Source organism: Convolutriloba macropyga, chromosome 1, assembly GCF_964194025.1.
Source record: "Convolutriloba macropyga chromosome 1, txConMacr16.3, whole genome shotgun sequence".
NCBI classification, from domain to species: Eukaryota; Metazoa; Xenacoelomorpha; order Acoela; family Convolutidae; genus Convolutriloba; species Convolutriloba macropyga.
In genome coordinates this window covers 27495004-27517134 of record NC_134468.1, presented here as the reverse complement: position 1 = coordinate 27517134, position 22131 = coordinate 27495004, and the positions used below count along the sequence as shown (strand labels likewise).

The following is a 22131-nucleotide window of genomic DNA, read 5'->3' as shown; positions in this document are numbered from 1 at the left end:
TATCAAAAACGCACCATTTATTTTTTGAATTTTTAAGAAACAAATTACCTTCATCTATAAAATCTTATGCAAAAATTTTATGCAAAAAATGGCGAAATTTTATGCAAAAATTCTGGAAAACGTGGATAAAAACAACGGAATTCACGCTACTTTTCTCAGAGGTTTAAACCTCGATAACTCCCTGTTGAAAACAAAAATTAAAAAAAATCTTTTTAAATCCATATTCTACGCGTGACGAGCTTTCTATTTCAAAATTCAGCCTTTTTCCTTAAAAAACAACACGAATTCAGCTTCTTTAGTCCTCTTTGATTAAATTTGCCGATAATACACACCCAAACACCACCAACACAATCTTTGTAGACTCCAAAGAGAGCTATTACTACTTCAACTTCCGTTGAGAGTCCTCTGCAATAAAAACTTTGCAGTTTTTTGCTAACTTTACTCGTTGATTATCAAAAACGCATCATTTAATTTTGATTTTTTAGGAAACAAATTATCTATATCTATAAAATCTTATGCAAAAATTTTATGCAAAAATTGGCTAAATTTTATGCAAAAAGTCTGGAAAACGTGAATAAAAACAACGGAATTCAAGCTACTTTTCTCAGAAGTTTAAACCTCGATAACTCCCTGTTGAAAACAAAAATTAAAGAAAATCTTTTTAATTCCATATTCTACGCGGGACGAGCTTTCTATTTCAAAATTCAGCCTTTTTCATTAAAAAACAACACGAATTAAGCTTCTTTAGTCCTCTTTGATTAAATTTGCCGATAATACACACCCAAACACCACCAACACAATCTTTGTAGACTCCAAAGAGAGCTATTACTTCTTCAACTTCCGTTGAGAGCGCTCTGTAATAAAAACTTTGCAGTTTTTTGCTAACTTTACTCGTTGATTAGCAAAAACGCATAATTTATTTTTGATTTTTTAAGAAACAAATTATCTATATCTATAAAATCTTATAAAAAAATTCTATGCAAAAATTGGCGAAATTTTATGCAAAAATTCTGGAAAACGTGAATAAAAACAACGGAATTCACGCTACTTTTCTCAGAAGTTTAAACCTCGATAACTCCCTGTTGAAAACAAAAATTAAAAAAATCTTTTTAATTCCATATTCTACGCGGGACGAGCTTTCTATTTCAAAATTCAGCCTTTTTCATTAAAAAACAACACACAAGCTTCTTTAGTCCTCTTTGATTAAATTTGCCGATAATACACATCCAAACACCACCAACACAATCTTTGTAGACTCCAAAGAGAGCTATTACAACTTCAACTTCCGTTGAGAGTGCTCTGCAATAAAAACTTTGCAGTTTTTCGCTAACTTTACTCGTTGATCATCAAAAACGCATCATTTAATTTTGATTTTTTAAGAAACAAATTATCTATATCTATAAAATCTTATGCAAAAATTTTATGCAAAAATTGGCAAAATTTTATGCAAAAATTCCGGAAAACGTGAATAAAAACAACGGAATTCACGCTACTTTTCTCAGAAGTTTAAACCTCGATAACTCCCTGTTGAAAACAAAAATTTACAAAAAATCTTTTTAATTCCATATTCTACGCGGGACGAGCTTTCTATTTCAAAATTCAGCCTTTTTCATTAAAAAACAACACATTAAGCTTCTTTAGTCCTCTTTGATTAAACTTGCCGATAAAACACACCCAAACACCACCAACACAATCTTTGTAGACTCCAAAGAGAGCTATTACTACTTCATCTTCCGTTGAGAGTGCTCTGTAATAAAAACTTTGCAGTTTTTTGCTAACTTTACTCGTTGATTATCAAAAACACATCATTTATTTTTGATTTTTTAAGAAAAAAATTCTCTATATCTATAAAATCTTATGCAAAAAAAAATTTATGCAAAAATCAAGAAAACGTGAATAAAAACAACGGAATTCACGCTAATTTTCTCAGAAGTTTAAACCTCGATAAGTCCCTGTTGAAAACAAAAATTAAAAAAAATCTATTTAATTGCATATTCTACGCGGGACGAGCTTTCTATTTCAAAATTCAGCCTTTTTCATAAAAAACAACACGAATTAAGCTTCTTTAGTCCTCTTTGATTAAATTTGCCGATAATACACACCCAAACACCACCAACACAATCTTTGAAGACTCCAAAGAGAGCTATTACTGCTTCAACTTCCGTTGAGAGTGCTCTGTAATAAAAACTTTGCAGTTTTTTGCTAACTTTACTCGTTGATCATCAAAAACGCATCATTTAATTTTGATTTTTTAAGAAACAAATTATCTTTATCTATAAAATCTTATGCAAAAATTTTATGCAAAAATTGGCGAAATTTTATGCAAAAATTCAGGAAAACGTGAATAAAAACAACGGAATTCACGCTACTTTTCTCAGAAGTTTAAACCTCGATAACTCCCTGTTGAAAACAAAAATTTACAAAAAATCTTTTTAATTCCATATTCTACGCGGGACGAGCTTTCTATTTCAAAATTCAGCCTTTTTCATTAAAAAACAACACATTAAGCTTCTTTAGTCCTCTTTGATTAAACTTGCCGATAATACACACCCAAACACCACCAACACAATCTTTGTAGACTCCAAAGAGAGCTATTACTACTTCATCTTCCGTTGAGAGTGCTCTGTAATAAAAACTTTGCAGTTTTTTGCTAACTTTACTCGTTGATTATCAAAAACACATCATTTATTTTTGATTTTTTAAGAAACAAATTCTCTATATCTACAAAATCTTATGCAAAATTTTTATGCAAAAATTGGCGAAATTTTATGCAAAAATTCTGGAAAACGTGAAAAAAAAACAACGGAATTCACGCTACTTTTCTCAGAAGTTTAAACCTCGATAACTCCCTGTTGAAAACAAAAATTTACAAAAAATCTTTTTAATTCCATATTCTACGCGGGACGAGCTTTCTATTTCAAATTCAGCCTTTTTCATTAAAAAACAACACATTAAGCTTCTTTAGTCCTCTTTGATTAAACTTGCCGATAATACACACCCAAACACCACCAACACAATCTTTGTAGACTCCAAAGAGAGCTATTACTACTTCATCTTCCGTTGAGAGTGCTCTGTAATAAAAACTTTGCAGTTTTTTGCTAACTTTACTCGTTGATTATCAAAAACACATCATTTATTTTTGATTTTTTAAGAAACAAATTCTCTATATCTATAAAATCTTATGCAAAAAAAAAATTTATGCAAAAATTCAAGAAAACGTGAATAAAAACAACGGAATTCACGCTAATTTTCTCAGAAGTTTAAACCTCGATAAGTCCCTGTTGAAAACAAAAATTAAAAAAAAATCTATTTAATTGCATATTCTACGCGGGACGAGCTTTCTATTTCAAAAATCAGCCTTTTTCATTAAAAAAAAACAACACGAATTAAGCTTCTTTAGTCCTCTTTGATTAAATTTGCCGATAATACACACCCAAACACCACCAACACAATCTTTGAAGACTCCAAAGAGAGCTATTACTGCTTCAACTTCCGTTGAGAGTGCTCTGTAATAAAAACTTTGCAGTTTTTTGCTAACTTTACTTGTTGATTATCAAGAACGCATCATTTATTTTTGATTTTTTAAAAAACAAATTATCTATATCTATAAAATCTTATGCAAAAATTTTATGCAAAAATTGGCGAAATTTTAAGCAAAATTCTGGAAAACGTGAATAAAAACAACGGAATTCACGCTACTTTTCTCAGAAGTTTAAACCTCGACAACTCCCTGTTGAAAACAAAAATTTAAAAAAAAATCTTTTTAATTGCATATTCTACGCGGGACGAGCTTTCTATTTCAAAATTCAGCCTTTTTCCTTAAAAAACAACACGAATTAAGCTTCTTTAGTCCTCTTTGATTAAATTTGCCGATAATACACACCAAAACACCACCAACACAATCTTTGTAGACTCCAAAGAGAGGTATTACTACTTCAGCTTCCGTTGAGAGTGCTCTATAATAAAAACTTTGCAGTTTTTTGCTAACTTTACTCGTTGATTATCAAAAACGCATCGTTTATTTTCGATTTTTTAAGAAACAAATTATCTATATCTATAAAATCTTATGCAAAAAAAAAATTTATGCAAAAATTCAAGAAAACGTGAATAAAAACAACGGAATTCACGCTAATTTTCTCAGAAGTTTAAACCTCGACAACTCGCTGTTGAAAACAAAAATTAAAAAAAATCTTTTTAATTCCATATTCTACGCGGGACGAGCTTTCTATTTCAAAATTCAGCCTTTTTCCTTAAACAACAACACGAATTAAGCTTCTTTAGTCCTCTTTGATTAAATTTGCTGATAATACACACCCAAACACCACCAACACAACCTTTTTAGACTCCAAAGAGAGCTATTACTGCTTCAACTTCCGTTGAGAGTGCTCTGTAATAAAAACTTTGCAGTTTTTTGCTAAGTTTACTCGTTGATTATCAAAAACGCATCATTTACTTTTGATTTTTTAAGAAACAAATTATCTATATCTATAAAATCTTATGCAAAAATTTTATGCAAAAATTGGCGAATATTTATGCAAAAATTCTGGAAAACGTGAAAAAAACAACGGAATTCACGCTACTTTTCTCAGAAGTTTAAACCTCGACAACTCGCTGTTGAAAACAAAAATTTTAAAAAAAATCTTTTTAATTGCATATTCTACGCGGGACGAGCTTTCTATTTCAAAATTCAGCCTTTTTCCTTAAAAAACAGCACGAATTAAGCTTCTTTAGTCCTCTTTGATTAAATTTGCCGATAATACACACCCAAACACCACCAACACAATCTTTGAAGACTCCAAAGAGAGCTATTACTGCTTCAACTTCCGTTGAGAGTGCTCTGTAATAAAAACTTTGCAGTTTTTTGCTAACTTTACTCGTTGACTATCAAAAACCCATCATTTATTTTTGATTTTTTAAAAAACAAATGATCTATATCTATAAAATCTTATGAAAAAATTTCATGCAAAAATTGGCGAAATTTTAAGCAAAAATTCTGGAAAACGTGAATAAAAACAACGGAATTCACGCTACTTTTCTCAGAAGTTTAAACCTCGACAACTCCCTGTTGAAAACAAAAATTTAAAAAAAATCTTTTTAATTGCATATTCTACGCGGGACGAGCTTTCTATTTCAAAATTCAGCCTTTTTCCTTAAAAAACAACACGAATTAAGCTTCTTTAGTCCTCTTTGATTAAATTTGCCCATAATACACACCCAAACACCACCAACACAGTCTTTGTAGACTCCAAAGAGAGCTATTACAACTTCAACTTCCGTTGAGAGTGCTCTGCAATAAAAACTTTGCAGTTTTTTGCTAACTTTACTCGTTGATTATCAAAAACGCATCATTTATTTTTGATTTTTTAAAAAACAAATTATCTATATCTATAAAATCTTATGCAAAAATTGGCGAAATTTTATGCAAAAATTCTGGAAAACGTGAATAAAAACAACGGAATTCACGCTACTTTTCTCAGAAGTTTAAACCTCGACAACTCCCTGTTGAAAACAAAAATTTAAAAAAAATCTTTTTAATTGCATATTCTACGCGGGACGAGCTTTCTATTTCAAAATTCAGCCTTTTTCCTTAAAAAACAACACGAATTAAGCTTCTTTAGTCCTCTTTGATTAAATTTGCCGATAATACACACCAAAACACCACCAACACAATCTTTGTAGACTCCAAAGAGAGCTATTACTACTTCATCTTCCGTTGAGAGTGCTCTGTAATAAAAACTTTGCAGTTTTTTCCTAACTTTACTCGTTGATTATCAAAAACGCATCGTTTATTTTTGATTTTTTAAGAAACAAATTATCTATATCTATAAAATCTTATGCAAAAAAAAATTTATGCAAAAATTCAAGAAAACGTGAATAAAAACAACGGAATTCACGCTAATTTTCTCAGAAGTTTAAACCTCGATAAGTCCCTGTTGAAAACAAAAATTTAAAAAAATCTATTTAATTGCATATTCTATGCGAGACGAGCTTTCTATTTCAAAATTCAGCCTTTTTCATAAAAAAACAACACGAATTAAGCTTCTTTAGTCCTCTTTGATTAAATTTGCCGATAATACACACCCAAACACCACCAACACAATCTTTGTAGACTCCAAAGAGAGCTATTACTGCTTCAATTTCCGTTGAGAGTGCTCTGTAATAAAAACTTTGCAGTTTTTTGCTAACTTTACTCGTTGATTATCAAAAACGCATCATTTATTTTTGATTTTTTAAAAAACAAATTATCTATATCTATAAAATCTTATGCAAAAATTTTATGCAAAAATTGGCGAAATTTTAAGCAAAATTCTGGAAAACGTGAATAAAAACAACGGAATTCACGCTACTTTTCTCAGAAGTTTAAACCTCGACAACTCCCTGTTGAAAACAAAAATTTAAAAAAAATCTTTTTAATTGCATATTCTACGCGGGACGAGCTTTCTATTTCAAAACTCAGCCTTTTTCATAAAAAAAACAACACGAATTAAGCTTCTTTAGTCCTCTTTGATTAAATTTGCCGATAATACACACCCAAACACCACCAAAACAATCTTTGTAGACTCCAAAGAGAGCTATTACTGCTTCAATTTCCGTTGAGAGTGCTCTGTAATAAAAACTTTGCAGTTTTTTCCTAACTTTACTCGTTGATTATCAAAAACGCATCGTTTATTTTTGATTTTTTAAGAAACAAATTATCTATATCTATAAAATCTTATGCAAAAAAAAATTTATGCAAAAATTCAAGAAAACGTGAATAAAAACAACGGAATTCACACTAATTTTCTCAGAAGTTTAAACCTCGATAAGTCCCTGTTGAAAACAAAAATTTAAAAAAATCTATTTAAATGCATATTCTATGCGGGACGAGCTTTCTATTTCAAAATTCAGCCTTCTTCATAAAAAAACAACACGAATTAAGCTTCTTTAGTCCTCTTTGATTAAATTTGCCGAAAATACACACCCAAACACCACCAACACAATCTTTGTAGACTCCAAAGAGAGCTATTACTGCTTCAATTTCCGTTGAGAGTGCTCTGTAATAAAAACTTTGCAGTTTTTTGCTAACTTTACTCTTTGATTATCAAAAACGCACCATTTTTTTTTTATTCTTTAAGAAACAAATTATCTATATCTATAAAATCTTATGAAAAAATTTTATGCAAAAATTGGCGAAATTTTAAGCAAAAATACTGGAAAACGTGAATAAAAACAACGGAATTCACTCTACTTTTCTCAGAAGTTTAAACCTCGATAACTCCCTGTTGAAAACAAAAATTTAAAAAAAATCTTTTTAATTGCATATTCTACGCGGGACGAGCTTTCTATTTCAAAATTCAGCCTTTTTCCTTAAAAAAACAACACGAATTAAGCTTCTTTAGTCCTCTTTGATTAAATTTGCCGATAATACACACCCAAACACCACCAACACAATCTTTGTAGACTCCAAAGAGAGCTATTACTACTTCATCTTCCGTTGAGAGTGCTCTGTAATAAAAACTTTGCAGTTTTTTGCTAACTTTACTCGTTGAAGATCAAAAACGCATCAATTATTTTTGATTTTTTAAGAAACAAATTAACTATATCTATAGAATCTTATGGAAAAATTTCATGCAAAAATTGGCGAATTTTTAAGCAAAAATTCTGGAAAACGTGAATAAAAACAACGGAATTCAAGCTACTTTCTCAGAAGTATAAACCTCGATAACTCCCTGTTGAAAACAAAAATTAAAAAAAAATCTTTTTAATTCCATTTTCTACGCGGGACGAGCTTTCTATTTCAAAATTCTGCCTTTTTCCTTAAAAAACAACACGAATTAAGCTTCTTTAGTCCTCTTTGATTAAATTTGCCGATAATACACACCCAAACACCACCAACACAATCTTTGTAGAGTCCAAAGAGAGCTATTACTACTTCAACTTCCGTTGAGAGTGCTCTGCAATAAAAACTTTGCAGTTTTTTGCTAACTTTTCTCGTTGATTATCAAAAACGCATCATTTAATTTTGATTTTTTAAGAAACAAATTATCTTTATCTATCAAATCTTATGCAAAAATTTTATGCAAAAATTGGCGAAATTTTATGCAAAAATTCTGGAAAACGTAAAAAAACGGAATTCACGCTACTTTTCTCAGAAGTTTAAACCTCGATAACTCCCTGTTGAAAACAAAAATTAAAAAAAAAACTTTTTAATTCCATATTCTACGCGGGACGAGCTTTCTATTTCAAAATTCAGCCTTTTTCATTAAAAAACAACACGAATTAAGCTTCTTTAGTCCTCTTTGATTAAATTTGCCGATAGTACACACCCAAACACCACCAACACAATCTTTGTAGACTTCAAAGAGAGCTATTACTACTTCAACTTCCGTTGAGAGTGCTCTGCAATAAAAACTTTGCAGTTTTTTGCTAACTTTACTCGTTGATTATGAAAAACGCATCATTTATTTTTGATTTTTTAAGAAACAAATTACAAATTATCTTTATCTATAAAATCTTATGCAAAATTTTAAGCAAAAATTGGCAAAATTTTATGCAAAAATTCTGGAAAACGTAAATAAACACAACGGAATTCACGCTACTTTTCCCAGAAGTTTAAACCTCGATAACTCCCTGATGAAAACAAAAATTAAAAAAAAATCTTTTTAATTCCATATTCTACGCGGGACGAGCTTTCTATTTCAAAATTCAGCCTTTTTCATTAAAAAACAACACGAATTAAGCTTCTTTAGTCCTCTTTGATTAAATTTGCCGATAATACACACCCAAACACCACCAACACAATCTTTTTAGACTCCAAAGAGAGCTATTACTGCTTCAACTTCCGTTGAGAGTGCTCTGTAATAAAAACTTTGCAGTTTTTTGCTAACTTTACTCGTTGATTATCAAAAACGCATCATTTACTTTTGATTTTTTAAGAAACAAATTATCTTTATCTATAAAATCTTATGCAAAAATTGGCGAAATTTTATGCAAAAATTCTGGAAAACGTAAATAAAAACAACGGAATTCACGCTACTTTTCCCAGAAGTTTAAACCTCGATAACTCCCTGTTGAAAACAAAAATTAAAAAAAAAATCTTTTTAATTCCATATTCTACGCGGGACGAGCTTTCTATTTCAAAATTCAGCCTTTTTCTTTAAAAAACAACACGAATTAAGCTTCTTTAGTCCTCTTTGATTCAATTTGCCGATAATACACACCCAAACACCACCAACACAATCTTTTTAGACTCCAAAGAGAGCTATTACTGCTTCAACTTCCGTTGAGAGTGCTTTGTAATAAAAACTTTGCAGTTTTTTGCTAACTTTACTCGTTGATTATCAAAAACGCATCATTTATTTTTGATTTTTTAAGAAACAAATTATCTATATCTATAAAATCTTATGCAAAAATTTTATGCAAAAAATGGCAAAATTTTATGCAAAAATTCTGGAAAACGTGAAAAAAACAACGGAATTCACGCTACTTTTCTCAGAAGTTTAAACCTCGATAACTCCCTGTTGAAAACAAAAATTAAAAAAAATCTTTTTAATTCCATATTCTACGCGGGACGAGCTTTCTATTTCAAAATTCAGCCTTTTTCATTAAAAAACAACACGAATTAAGCTTCTTTAGTTCTCTTTGATTAAATTTGCCGATAATACACACACAAACACCTCCAACACAATCTTTGTAGACTCCAAAGAGGGCTATTACTGCTTTAACTTCCGTTGAGTGTGCTCTGTAATAAAAACTTTGCAGTTTTTTGCTAACTTTACTCGTTGATTATGAAAAACGCATCATTTATTTTTGATTTTTTAAGAAACAAATTATCTTTATCTATAAAATCTTATGCAAAAATTGGCGAAATTTTATGCAAAAATTCTGGAAAACGTAAATAAAAACAACGGAATTCACGCTACTTTTCCCAGAAGTTTAAACCTCGATAACTCCCTGTTGAAAACAAAAATTAAAAAAAAAATCTTTTTAATTCCATATTCTACGCGGGACGAGCTTTCTATTTCAAAATTCAGCCTTTTTCTTTAAAAAACAACACGAATTAAGCTTCTTTAGTCCTCTTTGATTCAATTTGCCGATAATACACACCCAAACACCACCAACACAATCTTTTTAGACTCCAAAGAGAGCTATTACTGCTTCAACTTCCGTTGAGAGTGCTTTGTAATAAAAACTTTGCAGTTTTTTGCTAACTTTACTCGTTGATTATCAAAAACGCATCATTTATTTTTGATTTTTTAAGAAACAAATTATCTATATCTATAAAATCTTATGCAAAAATTTTATGCAAAAAATGGCAAAATTTTATGCAAAAATTCTGGAAAACGTGAAAAAAACAACGGAATTCACGCTACTTTTCTCAGAAGTTTAAACCTCGATAACTCCCTGTTGAAAACAAAAATTAAAAAAAATCTTTTTAATTCCATATTCTATGCAGGACGAGCTTTCTATTTCAAAATTCAGCCTTTTTCATTAAAAAACAACACGAATTAAGCTTCTTTAGTCCTCTTCGATTAAATTTGCCGATAATACACACCCAAACACCTCCAACACAATCTTTGTAGACTCCAAAGAGTGCTATTACTGCTTCAACTTCCGTTGAGAGTGCTCTGTAATAAAAACGTTGCAGTTTTTTGCTAACTTTTCTCGTTGATTATCAAAAACGCATCATTTATTATTGTTTTTTAAAGAAACAAATTATCTATATCTATAAAATCTTATGCAAAAATTGGCAAAATTTTATGCAAAAATTCTGGAAAACGTAAATAAAAACAACGGAATTCACGCTAATTTTCTCAGAAGTTTAAACCTCGATAACTCCCTGTTGAAAACAAAAATTAAAAAAAAATCTTTTTAATTCCATATTCTACGCGAGACGAGCTTTCTATTTCAAAATTCAGCCTTTTTCATTAAAAAACAACACGAATTAAGCTTCTTTAGTCCTCTTTAATTAAATTTGCCGATAATACACACCCAAACACCACCAACACAATCTTTGTAGACTCCAAAGAGAGCTATTACTACTTCAACTTCCGTTGAGAGTGCTCTGCAATAAAAACTTTGCAGTTTTTTGCTAACTTTACTCGTTGATTATGAAAAACGGATCATTTATTTTTGATTTTTTAAGAAACAAATTACAAATTATCTTTATCTATAAAATCTTATGCAAAATTTTAAGCAAAAATTGGCGAAATTTTATGCAAAAATTCTGGAAAACGTAAATAAAAACAACGGAATTCACGCTACTTTTCTCAGAAGTTTAAATCTCGATAACTCCCTGTTGAAAACAAAAATTAAAAAAAAATCTTTTTAATTCCATATTCTACGCGTGACGAGCTTTCTATTTCAAAATTCAGCCTTTTTCATTAAAAAACAACACGAATAAAGCTTCTTTAGTCCTCTTTGATTAAATTTGCCGATAGTACACACCCAAACACCACCAACACAATCTTTGTAGACTCCAAAGAGAGCTATTACTGCTTCAACTTCCGTTGAGAGTGCTCTGTAATAAAAACTTTGCAGTTTTTTGCTAACTTTACTCGTTGAATATCAAAAACGCATCATTTATTTTTGTTTCTTAAAGAAACAAATTATCTATATCTATGAAATGTTATGCAAAAATTTTATGCAAAAATTGGCGAAATTTTATGCAAAAATTCTGGAAAACGTTAAAAAAAACAACGGAATTCACGCTACTTTTCTCAGAAGTTTAAACCTCGATAACTCCCTGTTGAAAACAAAAATTAAAAAAAAATCTTTTCAATTCCATATTCTACGCGGGACGAGCTTTCTATTTCAAAATTCAGTCGTTTTCATTAAAAAACAACACGAATTAAGCTTCTTTAGTCCTCTTTGATTAAATTTGCCGATAATAAACACACAAACACCACCAACACAATCTTTGTAGACTCCAAAGATAGCTATTACTACTTCATCTTCCGTTGAGAGTGCTCTGTAATAAAAACTTTGCAGTATTTTGCTAACTTTACTCGTTGATTATCAAAAACGCATCATTTATGTTTGATTTTTTAAGAAACAAATTATCTATATCTATAAAATCTTATGCAAAAATTTTATGCAAAAATTGGCAAAACTTTAAGCAAAAATTCTGGAAAACGTGAATAAAAACAACGGAATTCACGCTACTTTTCTCAGAAGTTTAAACCTCGATAACTCCCTGTTGAAAACAAAAGTTAAAAAAAATCTTTTTAATTCTATATTCTACGCGGGACGAGCTTTCTATTTCAAAATTCAGCCTTTTTCATTAAAAAAACAACACGAATTAAGCTTCTTTAGTCCTCTTTGATTAAATTTGCCGATAATACACACCCAAACACCACCAACACAATCTTTTTAGACTCCAAAGAGAGCTATTACTACTTCGTCTTCCGTTGAGAGTGCTCTGTAATAAAAACTTTGCAGTTTTTTCCTAACTTTACTCGTTGATTATCAAAAACTCATCATTTATTTTTGATTTTTTAAGAAACAAATTATCTATATCTCTAAAATCTTATGCAAAAATTTTATGCAAAAATTGGCGAAATTTCATGCAAAAATTCTAGAAAACGTAAAAAAAACAACGGAATTCACGCTAATTTTCTCAGAAGTTTAAACCTCGATAACTCCCTGTTGAAAACAAAAATTAAAAAAAAATCTTTTTAATTCCATATTCTACGCGAGACGAGCTTTCTATTTCAAAATTCAGCCTTTTTCATTAAAAAACAACACGAATTAAGCTTCTTTAGTCCTCTTTAATTAAATTTGCCGATAATACACACCCAAACACCACCAACACAATCTTTGTAGACTCCAAAGAGAGCTATTACTACTTCAACTTCCGTTGAGAGTGCTCTGCAATAAAAACTTTGCAGTTTTTTGCTAACTTTACTCGTTGATTATGAAAAACGGATCATTTATTTTTGATTTTTTAAGAAACAAATTACAAATTATCTTTATCTATAAAATCTTATGCAAAATTTTAAGCAAAAATTGGCGAAATTTTATGCAAAAATTCTGGAAAACGTAAATAAAAACAACGGAATTCACGCTACTTTTCTCAGAAGTTTAAATCTCGATAACTCCCTGTTGAAAACAAAAATTAAAAAAAAATCTTTTTAATTCCATATTCTACGCGTGACGAGCTTTCTATTTCAAAATTCAGCCTTTTTCATTAAAAAACAACACGAATAAAGCTTCTTTAGTCCTCTTTGATTAAATTTGCCGATAGTACACACCCAAACACCACCAACACAATCTTTGTAGACTCCAAAGAGAGCTATTACTGCTTCAACTTCCGTTGAGAGTGCTCTGTAATAAAAACTTTGCAGTTTTTTGCTAACTTTACTCGTTGAATATCAAAAACGCATCATTTATTTTTGTTTCTTAAAGAAACAAATTATCTATATCTATGAAATGTTATGCAAAAATTTTATGCAAAAATTGGCGAAATTTTATGCAAAAATTCTGGAAAACGTTAAAAAAAACAACGGAATTCACGCTACTTTTCTCAGAAGTTTAAACCTCGATAACTCCCTGTTGAAAACAAAAATTAAAAAAAAATCTTTTCAATTCCATATTCTACGCGGGACGAGCTTTCTATTTCAAAATTCAGTCGTTTTCATTAAAAAACAACACGAATTAAGCTTCTTTAGTCCTCTTTGATTAAATTTGCCGATAATAAACACACAAACACCACCAACACAATCTTTGTAGACTCCAAAGATAGCTATTACTACTTCATCTTCCGTTGAGAGTGCTCTGTAATAAAAACTTTGCAGTATTTTGCTAACTTTACTCGTTGATTATCAAAAACGCATCATTTATGTTTGATTTTTTAAGAAACAAATTATCTATATCTATAAAATCTTATGCAAAAATTTTATGCAAAAATTGGCAAAACTTTAAGCAAAAATTCTGGAAAACGTGAATAAAAACAACGGAATTCACGCTACTTTTCTCAGAAGTTTAAGTCTCGATAACTCCCTGTCGAAAACAAAAATTTAAAAAAATCTTTTTAAATCCATATTCTACGCGGGACGAGCTTTCTATTTCAAAATTCAGCCTTTTTCCTTAAAAAACCACGAATTAAGCTTCTTTAGTCCTCTTTGATTAAATTTGCCGATAGTACACACCCAAACACCACCAACACAATCTTTGTAGACTCCAAAGAGAGCTATTACTACTTCGTCTTCCGTTGAGAGTGCTCTGTAATAAAAACTTTGCAGTTTTTTGCTAACTTTACTCGTTGATTATCAAAAACGCATCATTTATTTTTGTTTTTTAAAGAAACAAATTATCTATATCTATGAAATGTTATGCAAAAATTTTATGCAAAAATTGGCGAAATTTTATGCAAAAATTCTGGAAAACGTTAATTAAAAAACGGAATTCACGCTACTTTTCTCAGAAGTTTAAACCTCGATAACTCCCTGTTGAAAACAAAAATTAAAAAAAAAATCTTTTCAATTCCATATTCTACGCGGGACGAGCTTTCTATTTCAAAATTCAGTCTTTTTCAATAAAAAAACAACACGAATTAAGCTTCTTTAGTCCTCTTTGATTAAATTTGCCGATAATACACACCCAAACACCACCAACACAATCTTTGTAGACTCCAAAGATAGCTATTACTACTTCATCTTCCGTTGAGAGTGCTCTGTAATAAAAAATTTGCAGTATTTTGCTAACTTTACTCGTTGATTATCAAAAACGCATCATTTATGTTTGATTTTTTAAGAAACAAATTATCTATATCTATAAAATCTTATGCAAAAATTTTATGCAAAAATTGGCAAATCTTTAACCAAAAATTCTGGAAAACGTGAATAAAAACAACGGAATTCACGCTACTTTTCTCAGAAGTTTAAGTCTCGATAACTCCCTGTTGAAAACAAAAATTAAAAAAAATCTTTTTAAATCCATATTCTACGCGGGACGAGCTTTCTATTTCAAAATTCAGCCATTTTCCTTAAAAAACAACACGAATTAAGCTTCTTTAGTCCTCTTTGATTGAATTTGCCGATAATACACACCCAAACACCACCAAAACAATCTTTGTAGACTCCAAAGAGAGCTATTACTACTTCATCTTCCGTTGAGAGTGCTCTGTAATGAAAACTTTGCAGTTTTTTGCTAACTTTACTCGTTGATTATCAAAAACGCACCATTTATTTTTTGAATTTTTAAGAAACAAATTATCTATATCTCTAAAATCTTATGCAAAACTTTTATGCAAAAATTGGCGAAATTTCATGCAAAAATTCTGGAAAACGTAAAAAACAACGGAATTCACGCTACTTTTCTCAGAAGTTTAAACCTCGATAACTCCCTGTTGAAAACAAAAGTTAAAAAAAAATCTTTTTAATTCTATATTCTACGCGGGACGAGCTTTCTATTTCAAAATTCAGCCTTTTTCATTAAAAAAACAACACGAATTAAGCTTCTTTAGTCCTCTTTGATTAAATTTGCCGATAATACACACCCAAACACCACCAACACAATCTTTTTAGACTCCAAAGAGAGCTATTACTACTTCGTCTTCCGTTGAGAGTGCTCTGTAATAAAAACTTTGCAGTTTTTTGCTAACTTTACTCGTTGATTATCAAAAACTCATCATTTATTTTTGATTTTTTAAGAAACAAATTATCTATATCTCTAAAATCTTATGCAAAAATTTTATGCAAAAATTGGCGAAATTTCATGCAAAAATTCTAGAAAACGTAAAAAAAACAACGGAATTCACGCTACTTTTCTCAGAAGTTTAAACCTCGATAACTCCCTGTTGAAAACAAAATTTAAAAAAATCTTTTTAATTCCATATTCTACGCGGGACGAGCTTTCTATTTCAAAATTCAGCCTTTTTCCTTAAAAACAACACGAATTAAGCTTCTTTAGTCCTCTTTGATTAAATTTGCCGATAATACACACCCAAACACCACCAACACAATCTTTGTAGACTCCAAAGAGAGCTATTACTACTTCAACTTCCGTTGAGAGTGCTCTGCAATAAAAACTTTGCAGTTTTTTGCTAACTTTACTCGTTGATTATCAAAAACGCATCATTTATTTTTGATTTTATAAGAAACAAATTATCTATATCTACAAAATTCGATAAATTAAGTGTTCCAAATGAACAAACAGCATTAGTAGGATTAGTTTTGGACCAATCTTGGACTGTTACAATCCAACAAGAATTCGGATTGTAATCAGTCGATCTTTTTTTCATTAAAAATCGATCTTATATTAATTAAAGAACAGAACATTTCAAGTCAAGCTCAGTAGTGATAGGTCCAATTGGCTTCCTAAGCCACTCCCAAATAATTAATTAAGTCTTTTACTTGAAAGCTTTTTTATGGTCGTTTTGACTTTGAAAAATAATTGATTTTTGAATAAATAATGGCTCATTGAAAATTGCCTCCATTTTTCTCTTAATTTGTTCAACTTGTAGCTTAGTGTCAGCAATGAAAGAATGCTTCTTCTTTCAACTGAATTCAAAAACAATCTTTATTGCGGTTTTACACCTTAAGTTATGGTTTTCTGGCTTTGATACTACTAGATTTCACATTTTTTTTATTTTCAGTTATTTGCCTCATTTTTCACGTTTTCTAGTTTTGTCACATTTCCGTGTTATTGACAGTTCATATATCACATATATCGCAATATTGGCGTTCAAAATAAGGCACAATCAATAATATTAAAATCCTTAAAAATATACACTCTGGTTTTAACGGCTTCGACAAAACTTTCTCGAAGAACTTAATCGAACTTTTTAATTTTGTCTTTAACTGTCGTTTTTACTGTGTCGTTTTAGTGGTGTGAAATTTTCTGCATAATTACAGGTTTCATCGTTTTTCATGAACGAATAGTTGAACCAATATTTTGATATTTGTAGATAGCTGATGGCTTTCATGACTTTGAAAACAATTGTTTTCCAAAATAAAAAAATTTTAACTTCGCAATTTTGTTTTTTTTTGTCTATTTTTTTACTTGGTCTCGTTCATTACACGTCAAATATGACCTTATTGATGTCAGAGGAAGGTTTCAACAGGATTTATTGTCACAAAATAAAATGCTTTTAAAGAATTCGTTATGACTTTACTGGATTCGACACGGGTTTCACAAAAAAAAGTAAAATAATTTTTGATTTTTGCCATATTTGACGTTCTTTTTTGTAGACGTAAGACATATTCTGAATAATTGCAGTTCTCATGGGCTTCCTTAGGACGAATAAACGAACCTATTTAATTATTTCATTTTTGAATTAATGGCTTTCATGACTTTGGAAGTAATGTTGTTTCGAAAAAACAAAAATTATGCCGTAATTTTGCCCTTTTTTTTCTTTTTTGTCTATTTCTTACCTGGTCTCATTAATAAGAGGTCACATACTACATTATGACTGTTTAAGGAAGGCGCAATCGAACAAAATTTGGGGGGCAAAAATATGGCTTTACGGCTTCGACGGCGTTTTCTGTCTAGTTTTAATTGAATTTTGGTTTGTTGTATTTTTGTTGTTCTTTTTTAATCTCATCAAAAGTTTGCATAAGGACAGGTGGTAATGCCATTCTGTAGAAGTATCGGTAATAGTAAAGCTACCGGGTATTTTGGTTGACTTTTAATGGTTTTCATTACTTTTAAATTAAGTGTTTTTAAAAAAAGCCAATTTTTTAACGTTACTGTTTTTGTTCTTTTTGTCTAATTGTTACCAAGCCTTATTATGTACTGGTCCCAAATCTTTTCTGCTGAATTACAAATTATTTTTTTAGTTTCAATTTTAACTGACGCTCTGTTGACTTTGTTATTAAGTTTTGTTTTTTTTAAAACGGACATAAAGTTTTTGATGTAATTAATGTTTGTTGTTTTTGTTTGATTTTGCTGTTCGTCTTAACTCGTTTTCCTAATATTGGCATATTTCGTCAATCTAATGCATCATTTTTTACTCCACTGAGTTATTTGCTTTGGAGGCTATCTTTTCGTTCATACACTAATTTAAAAAAAAAACACTAGAATTTTTGGATTTTTCTAACTGTTGCTCATTTGGTAGACAGTTATGCCAAAATTGTGGATGAGCGGGGTCGGAACCTTATGTGCAATCGCACATTACTGAGCCTCTTTGTTTTAATTGGTATTCAATGACTCTTGATTGCATATTTTTATTTTATTCAAAAACCTGGGTAAAAATTAAACCATTTGACGTTTCTTCATTGACTATTATTTCTTTTGTTTAAGGTATTGGGAACCTAAAGCGCATTATTTTTGTAAACCAGTCCAGTCTTATTTTACAAATTTTTGTAGCTTTTCGGTTGGTGATAGCATATCCTCCAAAGTTAAGGTTAGAACTTAGTGCGCAACTCACATTACCATGCCTGCATTCTTGTTCATTATAAATCACATTTGTGAAAGCTGTTCGTGCTTTATGGTTGGCGCTAGTGGGAAACTTTTCAATCTTCTTTACCGAACTTTACTACCGTTACTTAAAACCAATTTCATTAAATTTCTTGCCTTATCTTCTAAAGTGCTGGGTGCAAGGAAAAATTTTTCTGGATTATGATTTGAAAAAAAATTCGAGTTAATTTTAGTGTTCCACAGAGCCACTGGTAGTGTGGCAGTGAAACGCAAAATCATTATTTGTTTGGGCAAATTGGCTTTCTAATCAAAATTTTATTGGTTTCCACTCAGTTTGAAGAAGTTTTCGAGAAATTGCGATAAAGACTATAATGCTTTTTTCCAGAACAGACAAAAAACTAAGGCTATTAATACCTTGAAGCTTTTTGAAAATTTGTCGGGAGTTCCAGCAATAAACTTGAACTTGACTGTTTCAGAGGTGAACTGTGAGATTGTTCCAGTGGGGTTCTCCACTATCGGACACCCGACATAGACGTTGTCACCCAGCTGTTCGATGGAAGCACACCTGTAAGTCAATTCCACTTTGCTCGTATTTGTCACCACTATCTGACTCTCGCACATTTCGTCAATTCTCTGAAATAGTTTCGCAACTTCGAGGTAAAAGACTACTACTACTACATGTTTTAATTTCTTCCTTACGAGCAGAACAATAGCATCTCATTTTGCAAACGAAAATCAAATTTGTCACCATCATTTTTAGCAAAACATTTGATCTTATTCTTTAGTAGCTTCGTCAGTAGCTAGCTGCGGCTTATGGAGGGGTCAAACTCAAAGAATCGCCATCCATGATTCGCTGAATCTTAGAGACTAGTTAGCCGTAAGGCTCTAAGAGAACTTAATGCCCTCGGGCTTTAGCTGTGCCCTCGGGCAGCAAAACTTAATGCCCTCGGGCAGCAAAACGTAAAGTCATAAGCATCAGACAAAAAATTGGTCAGATGAAAAAAAACGCATAAAAAATACAACAGGACTAATATAATTGCCACAAACTTTGTTTGGGAGCAATGAAATGAAGAAAGAGAGCTCACCACTAATCCGAGATCGATCTCAGTGCTGTCAATGTTGTAATGCATACTGGAAGCCTCGCCACTCAGCTGCAACTCGTACACTGGTCCACCTTCCACGTCACAAAGTGCAATGACCTCTGACTTCACACCCACGTGACCAAAGAAGGTGAAGGATACTGTCTCACTTTCACCGGGAGCCAAATGACCAAACAGAGGATGAATGTCATACAGCTAAAATATCCAAATGCAAGTTAACTGAATGATATTGCGTATAATTAGAGTAATTAACAGCGTATAGTGGTTAAGATACGGCAACAGCGAAAATAGAGCAAGGGCGAAAATGACGACTGTCATGGTTATTGTAAATTATTTTGCAGACACCAAAACTAGTTATTGTATTTCGTTCTACTAAAATCTATCCATTGGTCCCTGTGAAACTATGAAAACAAAACAGATTCATTGATGATATAAAAAATACCATTTCTATACTACAATTTATCAAAGCAATTTACTGACTAAAAACGCCAGTACAATATAAATATAACAATTATAGAAACCAAATTGGCGCACTCAAGTATAAATTTCTGAAGATGGATCTTTCTGACTACGCCATAAAGCCAGTTCCGGGGTCATGAAAGTTACTTGAACTTTATATCTAAGTTTACACACAAATCAGTGCTTTCAGCAGGCAAAATAAATAGAAAATGAAAATAAAATTTGAAATTGCGATAAAGTGGTTATTGTTGACAATTTATTTCTTAGATTTCGAATCAGTTCCAGCATGGAAACAAAGTAGCACAAGACGGCAAGTCACTTTGGTTCCACTCTTGAGCTGATGTGAAAACTAACAAATGAATTCTCAATAAGCACTGTTGCAATTACAAATTTTATCTTAAAATTTTGTATTCTGTCTCGTCATTTTTAAATGTGAAATGTTCACAAGCCTACATCAGTTAGTTCAGCCGGTGGATGTTTTTGTGACACTCCTTCGTTGTGAGATTCATTCAGCTGGAATGTGATCTCTCGTTCACGCCCGTCAGGTGATGCATCTTTCTCACCTTCTAATCTCTCCGGCAGGTCCTAGAAAAACACGTCATAGAATAACTAAATAAAGCGGAGTTCAAAAAAAATTTGAGACAGAAACCAGCAGAGAACCAGTCGGAAGAAAAATTTCTAGAGAATCTGAAAACAAATTGGAAAGAAACGAAAAAATTAATGGTGAACTTGTAGAACTATTATTAGAGTCGGAAATAGCAGAGTTAAAAGCAAACACGATAAGGGCGCAAATGTTATGCCGTTTGCGATAATATTCACTGCTCACAAAAAAGGCATCCTTGCCCTGAATTTTTTCGATAAAAAATCAACGTCAATGCGATTAGTTAGAAAAGAGGGAAAAAGGAAGCAACGTTTTCAATACAAAAACTACATCCGATTGAGTGATCTCTTCTTAACTAGAAGAGGGCCAGTAGAAAGATTCAGCGTGAGCTGTTTGTTGGTTAGTATGAGTGCTTTCAGATTCCATGAGTTAATTTCAGCAGTCATTATTAAATCACACTTTTGTCAAGACACCTGTTTTTCAGTTTGACTATCGTTATCAACTTCGTCGACATCAACCACTACATCTTCATCAAATATCAGTTCCTCCTCGTCCAAGTCAACTCGAGCCAGTAAAGAAGGGCTGATGTCATTTTGGACATGATCACGGTTTTCATAAACAGTAATTTGTTGCTGATCATCGGCCGCATTGTTGTCAATCAGCGGAGCAACAAAACTTTCAGTTGTGTTTTCGATTTCGACATCAACAATAGATGCGATTTCGAGATCATCACCAATCAGCTGACAAAAGTTTAAATAAGAATCAAACTTGACACCAGAAACTGATCTCAAAATTGGAGATCTTTTGGGAGAAAACAACTCGGCCTCATTTATTCATAAACCCGCTAAAATCATAAATAAAAAACGCTGAAAATCCAGTAAGCATTACAGGGAAAATTGAATCGAACTAAAACAATCACAAGCAGGTTTTAAAAGGCCAGTCAAAAGTACCGGATTTTACTATGCCAGAAGCTCCCCTATATAGTGGCAGAGGTTGAGATGAACTACTTTAGCGCCAGGTGAACTTTAAAATAGTTACATGACACTTCAGAAATCACTTCGAATTTCTGATTCACATCTCCAATTTTTCAATGCCCAAAGTTTTCAGTGACTTCATCAGTCATATAAGGTATGCCAAAAATCTTGGAAAATTTGAAACAGCAAAAAATTAACCTGCTGTAATTTGGCCTCATTATCATCTTTTTCTTTCTGAAGATCTTTTGAATTCTCGTCATCCTCATCATAATGTTTAACAACTTCTGTGACCTTGTCAACTTCTGCTGACTTTTTGACATCCTCCACCTTCCCACTTTCTTCTGTGTTGAGGACATTCTTCGAAGAAGAGTGCTGATCGACCTTGAAACTCCATCGGTAGTTAACCGGAAGGGGGCCAGAATTAGTGACTTTGATTCTTCGGGTGACCTCTGTCTCGTTCACGACGCAGCCAAAGTGAACTATTTTAGTTTCGAAGTCCAAGTTTGGAAAGTAGACTATGCTGGATAAAGCAACCAGGTCCTGCAGTAAGAAGACGTTACAAAAGCTTAAGTCCGCGATACTAATGAGCTACTGGTATAATTAATAACTATTATTATTAGTTACTTGTATGAAATCAAGTCTGATGCTGTCACGTGGG

At 31.5% G+C, this 22131-nt stretch overlaps 1 protein-coding gene across 8 annotated transcripts in view; it reads right to left on the bottom strand.

Annotated features, from left to right (window-relative positions):
- The window catches only part of LOC142337496 (hydrocephalus-inducing protein-like), a 389940-nt gene that overhangs the window by 303175 nt on the left and 64634 nt on the right, over window positions 1-22131 (bottom strand). For 7 of the 8 annotated variants that reach the window (XM_075386772.1, XM_075386789.1, XM_075386781.1 and 4 more), the window contains exons 23-27: window positions 21672-22013; window positions 20973-21239; window positions 20352-20483; window positions 19425-19634; window positions 18754-18972 (exon numbers count right to left, since the gene is read on the bottom strand). In XM_075386772.1, coding sequence (XP_075242887.1) covers window positions 18754-18972; window positions 19425-19634; window positions 20352-20483; window positions 20973-21239; window positions 21672-22013 — 1170 coding nt within the window. The remainder of the gene's footprint in view (window positions 1-18753; window positions 18973-19424; window positions 19635-20351; window positions 20484-20972; window positions 21240-21671; window positions 22014-22131) is intronic. The other variant, XM_075386822.1, reaches the window with a different exon arrangement.